General features: G+C 36.5%; 1 protein-coding gene across 5 annotated transcripts in view; it reads left to right on the forward strand.

Moving 5' to 3' along the window:
- The window catches only part of LOC140724994 (F-box only protein 34-like), a 74,140-nt gene that overhangs the window by 27,243 nt on the left and 32,955 nt on the right, over nucleotides 1-13,942 (forward strand). Inside the window, exons 3-6 of one of the 5 annotated variants that reach the window (XM_073039897.1) lie at nucleotides 1,293-1,594; nucleotides 2,946-3,075; nucleotides 3,174-3,241; nucleotides 7,985-12,210. The exons of 1 other annotated variant lie outside the window; for it this stretch is intronic. In XM_073039897.1, coding sequence (XP_072895998.1) covers nucleotides 1,571-1,594; nucleotides 2,946-3,075; nucleotides 3,174-3,241; nucleotides 7,985-10,192 — 2,430 coding nt within the window. In that variant the 5' untranslated portion in view covers nucleotides 1,293-1,570 and the 3' untranslated portion in view covers nucleotides 10,193-12,210. Of the gene's footprint in view, nucleotides 1-1,292; nucleotides 1,595-2,945; nucleotides 3,076-3,173; nucleotides 3,252-7,984; nucleotides 12,211-13,942 lie in introns of those variants that run through there. 3 more of the 5 variants (XM_073039895.1, XM_073039894.1, XM_073039896.1) reach the window with 3 other exon arrangements.

Here is a 13,942-nt window from a genome sequence, read left to right on the forward strand (position 1 = left end):
CCTCCCCCAGAACTGGTTCCAATGCCCCAGAAATTTGAATCCCTCCCCCTTGCACCCTTTTTCAAGCCACATATTCATCTGAAATATCCTCCTATTTCTACTCTGACTAGCACGTGGCACTGGTAGTAATCCAGAGTTTATTACCTTTGTGGTCCTACTTTTTAGTTTATCTCCTAACTCCCTAAATTCACCTTGTAGGACCTCATCCCATTTTTTACCTATATCATTGGTACCTATGTGCACCACGACCACTGGCTGTTCACCCTCCCATTCCAGAATGTCCTGCAGCAGCTCAGAGACATCCTTGACCCTTGCACCAGGGAGGCAACATACCATCCTGGAGTCTCATTTGTGGCCGCAGAAATGCCTATCTATTCCCCTTACAATCGAATCCCTTATCACTATAGCTCTCCCACTCCTTTTCCTTACCTCCTGTGCCGCAGAGCCACCCATGGTGCAATGAACTCGGCTGCTGCTGCCTTCCCCTGATGAAACATCTCCCCCAACTGTATCCAAAAAAGTATATCTGTTTAGGAGGGAGATGACCTCAGGGGACTCCTGCACTACCTGCCTACTGCTACGCTGTCTAGTGGCCACCCCTTCCCTTTCTGCCTGTGTAGCCTTTACCTGTGGTGTGGCCAACTCACTGAACGTGCTATTCACGACTTTCTCAGCATCGCGGATGCTCCAGTATTGTGTGTTATCCATACATTGTGTGTTATAACATTGAGCTTTGCTGTTTAAAATATTTGTAATAGCAGCCTACTGCTGTAACAGATATTTCAGGTATACGTTTTCAAGAAATTGTGCTCCTTAATAAAATGATTGGAATTGGTTTATTATTGTCACGTACCACGATACAGTGAAAAGCTTGTCTTACTGTCCAAACAAATCAAATCATTATAGTGTATTGAAGGCAAAAGAGTAACACAATACCAAATAAAGTGCAACGATGACAGAGAAAGTGCAGGCATGCAGGCCATAAGGTGCAAGATGTTAATGAAATGGATTGTGAGATCAAGATTCCATTTATCATACTTGGAAACCATTTAATAGTCTAATAGTGTGGGTAGAAGCTGTCCCTGAGCCTGGTGGTCCATGCTTTTAGTTTTTTGCATCTTCTACACAATGGGAGAGGGGCGAAGAGAGAATGTCCAGTTTGAGTGTGGTCTTTGATTATGCTGACTGCTTCACTGAGGCAGTAAAAAGTATAGACATCCATGGGGGTGGGGTGCTGGTTTACGTGATGTGCTGAGCTATGTCTGCAATTCTGCATTTTCTTGTATTCACAGGTAGAGTGATTGGCATACCATATAGTGTGGAATAGACCCTTCCAGCCCAACAAGCTGCACTGCCTGGAAACCATCTATTTACACTAGCTTAATCATAGCACCATTTACAATGACCAATTGACTATTAACCGGTGCATTTTTCGCCTGTGGAAGGAAACTGGAGCACCCAGAGGAAACTCAAGCAGTTCACAAGGAGATCATACAGACTCCTAACAAACGGCGCCAGAATTGAACTCCGCTCTCTGGAATGCCCTGAGCTATAATAGCCTTGTGCCCCAATGGTGATAACGATCATGATGAATGTATGATTGAAATTGGCAACGCATACATAGTTCTAACCTACTTAAGTTGATTAGGCCAAGATCTTTGGGTCAAACTCTACTCATTAATGTTGTGAAAGTATCTTGTGTATTTCATGCAGTAGAACGAAAAAAAGACCTAATTTAAGCGTCTTCAACAATTGGTGCTGAGTTTTGCTGGGCATTTTGTGTTGATGTTTGTGCTAAAGGACAGAATTGAACTTTGCATGTGTTTAAATATCCTACATATGTTTGATTTTCAATGTAACGGGTTTAATTTGAAAAGTAAACAAAGGATCAGAGTTGCTCTTGGAATGGAGGGAGTGAAAAATGAAATGTACTCTTTATTGTTTGTATAGTTTCATGACTTATTAATTCCTTCACAAAATGTATAAGGTCATCAACAGAAATATTTTCTCATTCTCTGCTTCGATAGTTCATGATACTTTTCATGAGTAAGTTATCCTGCTATGACAGCTGGCTAACAGAGCAATTAATATATGTTATGAACTCAGGGCTGTGCCTAAAACTAAGCCATCAGATAATACTTTGTAGGTTTGGTCTTATCAGGCAATTGCTTATGATAACTAACAGCCCACCCAAAGGAAATGTAACCTTTTTGTTCAGGAGTAATAAAATATAACCATCAGGTATTTGATGAGCCATATAGCATGGTGTTCTGTTGGATATTTTTATGGATGTGCCTGCCAATCCTGCCCACGTTTGTAGGAAAATAACTTTTTAAGATGAGCTCTACATTTTTTTGCATTGCTATCAGTTGATTAGTACTCTACTGCAGAAGTGGTATTGTACTTGATAACAAAAATAATCAGATATGGATTCTTGGACAGAATTTGCGACAAATGCTAAGTCAGAACTTGATCTCTGGAATATCTTGTAAAATTCCTTTGCTCTGAAGCTCAGCATTAATTTCAACATTGGAATCTTTCTCATTTTAGCTTATGATTTGTTCCATGACCATTCTTGTGCTATGTGCATATTTAAGTCAGAACAGACAATTATGAGAAATGGGTTACTTTATACTTGTCTAATTCTTTCTATGTTAATTTGGATTATATAGTTTCTAACCTTTTAATAATGTACTACTATGTATTTTCATTAGATGATTTTGTAGTTCTAAACTAAATCCAGTCCTTTGCAAAGGTGCATATTTATCAGAAAATTTGGAATTTTATTTCCTTGTCCAAAAACAAGTTTAATTAATGATTTTTTAGTATCTGTTTATTATTTGAAGTCAATAATAGAAGTGTGATTTGACTAACATTTGTGTACAATAAAATTATTTAGTTTTTGTACTTCTCTGTGTAAAGTAACATTATTTCCTCTCTTTCAGTTTTTTTCTGAAGTAAATGTGATAATATCGTGTGGTAAGAAGCCATGTCAGATATTCAGAGTTCATGATAAGAAAATGATGAAGGAAGTGACTGTATGCCTTACTTTGGAATTACCTCGGGTAAGAATGAGTTATTGATTGCTTATTCAATTCATCGTTTAGTTGTATTCATGTATGGTTGAATGACAGTTAAAATTGAATTGAATCCTCTTACATCAATTTACACAGACTTTTGTTCCCTTGAGCAAGTTCGCTTTGGTGTACTTCGGACTCCAAATGAGGCACAAGGATGTGATATGATTTATGGTGGGTAGCATAAAAAGATATACTTTCAAACTTAGTTCTGCATTTAATTGGCCTGTTTCTGATTGCTTAGTTTCTCAGTTTGGTATTATCTACAAACTTTGAATAATTGGTTTCAATTCCCACTCCAACATATTAAGTACATTATAAGCAATATTTAGCCCAGCACTGTTCAATGATGAACTTGCAGGTTACATTGTTCAATGCTTGTCTATATCTTTATATTATTTGCTCTCTTTAAGATAGTTTTCTGTGTATTTTGGAAGTATTCCAACTATGGTGTGCCTTGTTAGTACAATGTGAAAATAATCAATGAGATCATTATTCCTGGGAGTGAGAAATAACTGAAAGAACACTGATGACTAGGTTGTATCTATGAGTGTTCTACTGGCCTCTGAGCTTTGGCTTTGTTTAACTATTAATTGCAAATTTTATCAGTTGAATCTGATTTTCCTCAAAGCTTGGCAAGTTGCATTTATGACACTAATATTAAACCTTTTCTAAATTCCTGAAGTGTAGCAGGGTGGCACTGTTGGCTCATAGATCCAATGATCACTGTTTGCTCCTGACCTCCAGTACTTGCCGTTACAGTTTGCTCTTCCCTTAGGTACTCTGCTTTCCTCCAGAATGCCTAAGAACTGCTGGTAGGTTAATTGGCTCTGTAACTTACTCCTAGTGTGGCAAAAATATCAAGAGGGAATTGAAAGCAATCAAGCGGGAATGTAGTTCAGGATAGTGGGATTGACAAGATATCTCTGGGTGGTAGCATACACCTGTTGAAAAGAAGTCTTCCCTTCTGTAATACACTATTAAGTAGTTGCTTCATTTTGTGGAATTTACAATGGAAAAACTCACACTGTGGTAATGAAATAAACTGGAAACAATTTGTACTTCAGAAATTGTGACGTTTCCTAATCACTTACACAAGAACCTCATGGTGATGCAATAATTACTGTAAAAATTGCCTAAAAGAAGGGTTAGGTTTCTTAATTTGAGAGGATAATAAGTATACATTATTACTAATTACTATTAAATAACCACTATGGACTGAAAATTAACTTTCAGTGTATTGAATCCTATTTCTTCAGACTTTAACCATTTGCAATTTTTGTATTTTCCTTTCCCTCAACTTTTCCTCCCTCTCTCTTTTGGTTTTAGAACATAATTTTGCATGGAAATGATAATTATAGTATTTAATTCACAATCTTAATAGGTACTGCCATATCTACTTAATACTTAAAGAACATGCTTTAGCTTACTTTTTCTATCACCTGTAGTTTATATTGATTTTTCTATTGTTTTGTACTCAGAAAAATCCAATTCTCATGTATTTTGGCTTGTGATTCTTTTGTAATTTGGTTTTGTACTTGAGGAAAACATTTTTTTTACTCCTGTTCATCGCATACTTTAAATCTAGTATATACCATCTCAGGTTTCTTTTTTATATCACATGCCAGCATGTATTAACAGGAAGATACTCTCTAATCTTCTCTCTTAAATAATATCAAGTCTATATTTTTGCCTTTATAAATCAGTGGATTCCACTTAATTGGGCCATCAATTAATCAGGGCAGCTGTCTATTTTAGACAACTCTTAAAGAACAAAACCTAATCGAGCAAATAGCTGGGATTCCTTTTGTTTATTTGGGACACCATGCTGCTTATTTGGCACAGGTGACTGTTGCCAAACAGTTTCCAATGAGCATCAGTCACATGTACTTGTGTGGCCATCAGGCACTACACTACACTACACTTGGAGTGAATAGTTCTTAAATGGTGTCGGTTGTGTGTACTTCTGTTCAAAAAGCATTGATTTTTATCACTGATAGTTGGCGAGAAATAAGCAGTGAGACAATTTGGAACTGTTTTGCCCCCTGCGGTTTCAAACATTCAAGCTTGGAGATGCCAGAAATAGCCAGGAGTTAAAATAAAACAATTTCACTACTTCCAACAGGTTAGGAATTAGGAATGTATCAACAATCATTTTGAATGTTACAATGAAAATGAAGATTGGAGAATGCATTTGTTGATGACAATTAGGAACTAATACATAGTTTTATAAAATTGTATTAGTGTTGCTAGTGTTTTAATTTTAATTTATTCTGTATTTCATTTTAAAACCTCATTTGTTATTCAGTTATCAATGATGGCATGAACATTGATTTCTCTAACTTCCGTTAATGCCCACCTCTCCTTCTTACCCCTTCCCTTATTTATTTATCTCTCCCCTCCCCTTTTTTTCTTTTCTCCCTTTGTCCCTCTCACAATCACCTGTTCTCCATCTCCCTCTGGTGCTCCCCTCCCCCTTTCTTTCTCCCTAAGCCACCCGTCCCATGATCCTCTCCCTTCTCCAGCTATGTGTCCCTTTGCCAATCAACTTCCCAACTCTTAGCTTCATCCCTCCTCCTCCTGTCTTCTCCTATAATTTCAGATCTCCCCCTCCCCCTTTCAAATCTCTTACTATCTCTTCTTTCAGTTAGTCCTGGTGAAGGGTCTCGGCCTGAAACGTCGACCATACTTCTTCCTATAGATGCTGCCTGGCCTGCTGCGTTCCACCAGCATTTTGTGTGTGTTGCTTGAATTTCCAGCATCTGCAGATTTCCTCGTGTAAACGATAGTTTGTCTTTTTTTCATACCTTTTTAACTATTTCCATGAAACTTTTGCTAATTGGGACAGCTGTTTAATTGGGCCAAAATGCACTCATCCTGATGGGTCCCAATTAACTGGAACCCACTATATTTTCTTTCAAACTATCTTCTACAAATTTTTATTTCATTTTTTTCTTCTATATTATATATTGCATTGAACTGCTGCTGTTAACAAATTTCACATCAATAAACCTGTAATCAGTAATAATAAACCTGATTCTGATTATTCACTTTGGTTGGCATTAAGCAGCCACTACGTTCCACTATGTTCTGGTTACTATTTCCAAGGTGACATCTCATAATAAAAACAATATTCCAGAAACACATTTTAGTTGTGGAAATGTCTGTGGAAAGAGAAATAAAATTAACAATTCAGTTAGAAGAACCTGCATCAGAAATGAAAAAGATGATAGTGTACATTTAAAATTAGAAGGTGAGAAGGATGGCTAGAACAAAGAGCTTTTATTTGTCAGTCTGTTTTCACCTACAGCAAGGCTGTTGGAATACCCAGCAGTCAGTCTGTATTAATGGAAAGAGAAAAGCAATAAAACTTAGCATCACAAATGGATGGAAAGGGCTGGCTCTGATAGAGAAACAAAGGTGGAGAGTGCAGTATTGCCACTAGAAGCCTGCAATGTGCCCTGATAGAAAATGAGGTGTTGTTCCTGAAGCTTCCAGTAGACTTCAGCAGTGCTGGATATTACAGATAGCTAACAGTGGGATGAATTAGAGATCTGTTAGCTCAGTGGAAACTGTTGAGGATTGAGCACCTATGCCCTGCCAAGTGATCACTACTTTTTATTTCCTCATTGTAGAGAAGACTGTGTACTGAACACTGAATGCAGTACACTAAATTGGAGAAGTGTAAGTGAATCACTGCTTCATCCAAAAAGATTGTTTGGGTCCTAGGATAGTCGGGAAAAATTATGTGAAATGATAGATGTTAGGTATCTTGCAGTTACTGTGGTGTTTTTCTCACTCATTTTTATTTAACATTACAGTATGATGCAGAAATAAATTAAGTTAAATTCCTACAATGTTAATTTTATAACAGCCTGAACAACTGAACTTGATTTCTGTTTACCTCCATACAGTTCAGTTCTAGAAAGTTGCATTGTCATGGAGAGAAATGAGAATTCTGAACTGAGAGCATCAAATGTCAGGATCAAACTTGAGTTACTAGAGCTGTGAAGCAGCACCACTAAATGCACCACCACTATGCTGCCAATTTAAAGAACTTATTCATTCCTTTTACGTGAACCCAAGTGCGTTACAATTTAGCTGTTCCCAATACCAATCTGGTAACGCCTTGAAATGCCTTGCAGTGCATGCCAGTCCTAAGAATTTTTTCCTAGTTTCATTATGTAATTAAATCTCTGTAATGCTGTTTATTATTAGCACACATATTTATTTCTCTTTTTTTTTTGACAAGGAGTTAACTTTCCTCTAACTTCAATCCTGAGTACTCTTTCTTGTGTCATCTGGATAATGCATTTGTTTTAAGCCAATGAAGGCAAAAACCTGCTTTGACTTGGGTATAAGAATGTAATGATACTCATTAATCTGGCTTGCCAACAATTTTGTTCATTCATAAACACCATAAGACATAGGAGATTAATTAGGCTATTCGGCCCGTAGAATCTGATCTGCCGTTCCATCATGGCTGATTTATCAAACCTCTCAACCCCATTCTCCTGGTCTTGTAATCTTTGACAGCCTTACTAATTAAGAACCTGTTAAGCTCTGCTATAAATATACCCAATGGCCTGTCCTTCACAGCCATCTGTGGCAAAGAATTACATAGATTCATCACTTACAGGCTGAAGAAATTCCTCCTCATCTCTGTTCTAAAGAGACATACTTCTATTGTGAGGCTATGTCCTCTGGTCCTGGACACCCCCACGAAAGGAAACATCCTCTCCATGTTTGGTCCATAAGTTTAGGCCTCCAGAACTCGAACCATAGAGTAGTTTGCTGTTCTTACTATGATATCAAGACTAAATATTTCTGGGTATCATTCACAGTATATGAAATATTGCAATTTCTGCCTCTTTTTTTTAATGTTTCTAAATGGTTTTGTTATGATAATTTCTCTCTTTATCTGTAGGTTTGCAGCCATGCATCTTAAGCCGTACCCAAAGCTACAAAAGAAAGATGCATCGCTTGAATCAAGCCAAGAGGCACTCAGAGAGCTCCATTCAAACCACCAAACATCTGTAGGGGTTGAAAGATGCCAATCCACCTACAACAAACCAATATACTGTAAATCCATTGCTTTGGCATCTCATATCAGCTTGTGGTGTCCAAGACCTTTTAATTTCATTTCTCAAAGTAAAATGTGCAATATGAGGAATCTAGCTGATAATGTTAGCTTTAAGGGAAGAAAGAAACCCATGTCTGAAAACATTCTGCCTCCTTCAATTCATCAGGAAGAAGGGGAGGCACAATTGGATATTTGGGCAGTCATAAAACCTGGTAACACAAAGGAGAAAATTGCCTTCTTTGCAGCACATCAGTGCAATAACAGGACACATTCCATGAAACTGAAAAGCAGTTGGGATGCTGAGGTCACAACTGCTAAACGCAGAAGGAAATCTATTGATCGAGAGAAAATAAAAATTCAACCATTGAGAAAAGATAGTGTAAAGGATGTTGATAGACGATATTTGTGTGCTGACCCACAAACAATCAGTAACTATGATGAGAATTCATTTGTAAACATTGATAAACAAAATGCTGATGGACATTGTCATAGCAGCTCTCTTTCTGTAGCAGAAATGGTGGCTCTTCTAGAACAAAGGGCAAATTCCCTTCTCCCTGACTGCAGCAAACCATTTACAAATGTCAATGCTCACTTGCCGAATATTGTGCATTCAAAGGGAGGGTCCCCATTAGTAGAAGCCATTTCGCACACAGGATCTGAATCTGATTTAAGTCACAAAAAGTCCACTGAAAATAAAAAACTACAGGGTGAATATGTTCGAGTTATAGAAGTAATAGCTAAACTTGAATCTGAGTGCTTAAAAAATCAACACAACAGAAATGGAGAAGCTAGGAATAATAGCTTTCGAAGAGGGGTGGGGAGAGTTTTGTTGACTAATCCTCACCTTTCAGAAGAAAGTGCCAAGAGTACAGGCATAATTCGAAAATCAGCTGGTGCACCCAGAGCAGTTGATAACATTGGGCAAAGCAAAGAACAATGTAGCCACATAAGCACAAGCTATACTAAACCATGCACTGAACCACAGGATAATGCTCCATCTCTAGCTATTAACTTTTCTGGTGTGGTATTGAATCTCTCTTCTAAAGAGACTTCATTAACCCACAAGGAAACAACATCATTGCCAAACAGTACAAGAGAACATTTTAATAGTGATGCTGAGACATCAGTGGAGTCCTCTAATACCCCATCACTGTGTTGGGAAATGGACAATAAGTTTGTATCAAACTTTACTTTACCGGAGAGTGGTATGGGTGAATATGCAAATAACTTTATTGTCAATGAGTTAGAGTCTTGTGTGGTGGATAGGAATATGGTTAGGAGGGTCAAGGAAGCAACAGAATGTACGTCAGTGACTAAACTAAAGTCTGAGGAACCCCTTCCTGGAAAACTATTTTTCTCACTTGAACAGTCCCACTTGGAAAACTTGGATTCAATTGAAAATACTACTGAGGAAATCTTGGATATTGCACATTGCAGGGATGACTTTCTGATTGCTGAAAACAGAACATTGAACAGAAGTTGCTCAGAAGCAAATCAGAGCAGTTCTTGCACACCTTTTGGAACTATGTGCCCTTCATTAACTGAGCCCTTTCCTCTAAGAAGGCAAGTATCTCACGAGTTCTTAGAAACTCGCTTCAAAATTCAACAGCTTCTTGAGCCTCGGCAATACATGGCCTTTTTACCACACCACATCATGGTGAAGATTTTCATGTTCCTTCCTACTAAAACCCTGGCAGCTCTCAAATGCACGTGCCATTATTTTAAGTTTATTATAGAAAACTATGACATTAGAGCAACAGATTCACGTTGGGTCTGTGACCCACGATACAAAGATGATCCATGCAAGCAATGTAAAAAGCATTACACAAAAGGGGATGTGTCAGCATGTCGGTGGCATTCAAAACCTTATTATAAAGTTCCACCCTATGGGCGTTCCTACTGGATGTGTTGTTGGCAGACAGAAAAAGATTCACTAGGCTGTAAAATTGGGCTTCATGATAATAACTGGGTGCAGTCTCATAATCATGTGCAACAAATATGTGAAAAGGTAAAGAATGGAGAAGGAATATGACATTTTAAAAAAAGTGAATTTGGTTCAGTATGACTGGGGATATAAAATGTTGTTATTGAATTGTTTGCTTCCTGTAGAAATTGGAATATTTTATTGGTTCTGCACTGTTTACATTGTACAGTATGAACATATTAGCTTATGTGAATCTGCATGAACCAAACTGCAGCAGCCAGTAGCTGTGAGAACTGCAGTATTTGCTCTATCATGTGTTTGATTTACGATAATATTGTACTGTTAATGTAGCTGGCACAGCAACAAACCACTACAATGCAGCAGTGTTGCAGTTAGTCTGTTTTAAGAAATGGTCTTTCTTTTGAATAGATTGTATATTCTACCTAAAATTACATTTAAGTGCAAAAATATTGGCATGGAAATGAATAAATATAAACAAGATTGGCCACTTAAGACCTGAGAATTATGATGAGCAAGTGTTGCTAAACAATGTTAGAGCAAGTACAAAAAAAATAGCAGCACTGCAGAATTACAGGTTATGCAAAATGAAAACTGGTTGAAAATTAATTGCATTACTTGAATTGCCACTGTCAGTGTATAGCAATGCTTACTTTGGTTTAATGAGTCTCAGATCTTTGGGGGAGGGGTTTACTGCTCTTAAAGGTTTGGTGATATATATGGAGTTATATGAACTATTGTATAGTGATCATTTTAGTGGATGTTTTAATAGGATTTACCAATTTTGTGTTAAAGCATATAACTCAACTGTACATCAAAAATAAAATTCATTGTGCCATGGCAAACAATTCTTTGGTCCAATTGATATAACTCAATCATAATTGAAATCTTGTTTGCTGACAAGAAATAAATATTTTAAACAAAGCTTTCCACACAACAAATCTAACTCAATGTATGCCTAGGTATATAAAGTGCTGTGGAAGGTAAGGAAATTGGGTTCTCATCCCATATATATCAAGAATAGGCCGTATTTAAATCCAAACACGTAATAAATTACCAGGTTTTAATATTAATACTTGAGCTTTAGCACCGAATTTAAAACTTGAATCTGTTTTTGTTTTGAGTTCCAGTCAAAAGCCCTGTTCCAACTTGACTTTAAAAAGATTAGTTTTATTTTTATTGTTTATCTTTGCTTATCTCAAATGTAAAAGCAAAGTAAATCCTCTCATTGATTTAATGGTTAAAATAATGTGTCAAGACCTTTTTTTACGTATATTTGTGACTTAATATCTGATCTACAGTGTTTCCCTTGAAAGGGAAGAGAACTTGATGAAAATAAGACTCAATCCAAGTCCTGGTATGAATAACTATTTATTTTTCTTAAGTCTTTATATAAATGGAATTTTATTTTCATAGAATTATACTTGTTGCATTAATAAAAATCCCCAAATTTCTGAAACAGTTGAAGTTAAAGGCTAAAACTGTAAATATTCACCAGGCCATGCTCAGCAGAAGGAAGGAAAATGGAGTTCTGAAAATGAATACTTTATTCCTTTCTTCATGGATACTCCTGTTTGGACTATGTTTCTCCTCCTGTTCTATAGTTTGATTTTTTTTTACTTCTGGATAATCCCAAGACTGAATGTAAGAATGCTGTAGAGATATTAATTTTGTAATATAAATGTTTAAAGTGCTTTTAATACTGCCTTTGCAAGCTTGGAGTACACATTTACATATTTGTACAATTATGTTATTGGGACTAGGATTTTTATTTTTGCATTGATATTGTCTAAGTATTCCCCTTTAAATTTCATTTCTTGTAAATGTATTGCATCTTTGTTTTTCTTTTATTCTCACTGCACTTATTCATATAGTGCCTAAAATGTTCATCTGTTGCCTACTTAATTCTGCATAACCTGTAACACTGCATATAGCTTTGCTTTAGAATATATTTTATTTCCACTAAACTTGCTGCTTGCTCTGAATCTCCATTTACAAGGGAGCACAATTATCAAGCTACTGTTTCTGTGTATCTTGTACATTACTTGCAATTTTCTATAAGCTTAAAAAATGTTGTAAAATGAATAAAATGGAACATTAATAGAAAATGTACTGGTTGTAAATGTTTGGTACCGAATTTTGAAATTCATTATATCTACTTTTCTGCATTAGAACTTTAAAAAAAATATATTATGTTGGAAGCCATTTCAGACTCCAGATATTCCATTTGTTAATAAAACTAGATTTTTGGTTGATTACAAATTAATCAGTATTTCACCATTGAAATTAATTCTCACTTTTTAGCTAGTGTTTTGCAATTGCAATAATACACAATCCTTAAGAATTTTGTTCCAAAATTAGAGCTTTGGACATCATTTTAAGCTGCTGTGGTTATATGTTATTAGTTATTCCTTTACATTTGGTTACTTCTGTCATACCCCTCATTGTTGCCATGTGTGTGTTTAATGTGCAGATGTATGTGTTCAACTTGCATTTTGGTGCAATTTTTCAGTTTGGTGCAGTTTAAGACGCATGAAATGGGTAGAATGCATATACTATCCATGCTTTGGACCGTTAATTCTTCTTGGATGATGGCAACATTAGTGGCTTTGTGTAATCCAGCCTATGGTGAACTAATCAATGTTGGCAGTAGTAATTCTGACACAATGTGCACGTAATTACAGGTGGTAATATAGTTTGTGTTAAATTGAAGAATAGTTTACCTGTGTGAAGTTCTGGAAAATTAACGCGTGTTTGATTTCATACTGTTTTTGCAACTTAAAATTGAGTTTATTTACTTGCCTGTCAAACCTGAACTACTTATTCCCCTCCATAGATGCTGCCTGACTTACCGAGTTCCTACAGCATTTTGTTTGTTTTACTCGATTTCCAGCATCTGCTGCAGAATCTCTTGTATTTTTTGCTTTTTGGGTTGGGTAGTCTGGCCTAAAGGTTTGAGCCTAGTCTTTGAGGAATGAAGTTCTGCTTGCAGAGGTTGATACCTATTTGAAACTTTTCCATAAAATTTTAAAAACATTTACATTTGAATAAAAAAGTAAACTACTGGAAGAACGTAAGGGGTCAAGCAGCATCTAAAGAGGCAAAAGGGTGGATGACATTTCAGATGAAGATCCAGCATCAGTTTTCTTTCTGTTTCAGATTACAGCAGCACAGTACTGTAGTCTCCATTTAAATTAGAATATTTAGCTGTTTACCAACAGGTGGAAAATTCAGGAATGAATGCTATGCAGTGACACCCATTGGGCAGAGATGGTAACTACAAAAATTCATAAAACCATAAATTTTGAACTAAAATTAAAAGCATTATTGACATTACTTACCTAAAACTGGAAAACAATGTTGAGTAACCAGTTGGTTGATAAAATTGCTAGCCAAGATTCGCTATTTGTCCCAAAACTGCAATAAATTTTGTTTATTAACTTAGATTAATCTAGGCCTTTATAAGTCAATGTATTGAGTACAGAAGCTGGGATGTTATGCTGAAATTGTAAAGGGCATTGGTGAGGCCCAGTTTGGAGTATTGTGTGCAGTTTTAGTCACCTACCTACAGGAAAGGTACATGTTTAAAAGCGTGCAGAGAAAATTTATAAGGAGGTTGCTGGGTCTGGAGGACTTGAGTTATTAGGAAAGATTGAATAGGTTAGGGCTGTATTCTTTAGAATGTAGAAAATTGAGAGATTTGATAAGAGGTATACAAAATTGTGATAAGTATAGATAGGGTAAATGCAAGCAGACTTTTTCCATTGAGGTTGAGTGGGACTAAAACCAGAGGTCATGGCTTAAGGATGTAAGGTGAGAGGTTTAAGGGAAACGTGAGGG

The sequence above is a fragment of the Hemitrygon akajei genome, chromosome 3 (assembly GCF_048418815.1).
Source record: "Hemitrygon akajei chromosome 3, sHemAka1.3, whole genome shotgun sequence".
Lineage (NCBI taxonomy): Eukaryota > Metazoa > Chordata > Chondrichthyes > Myliobatiformes > Dasyatidae > Hemitrygon > Hemitrygon akajei.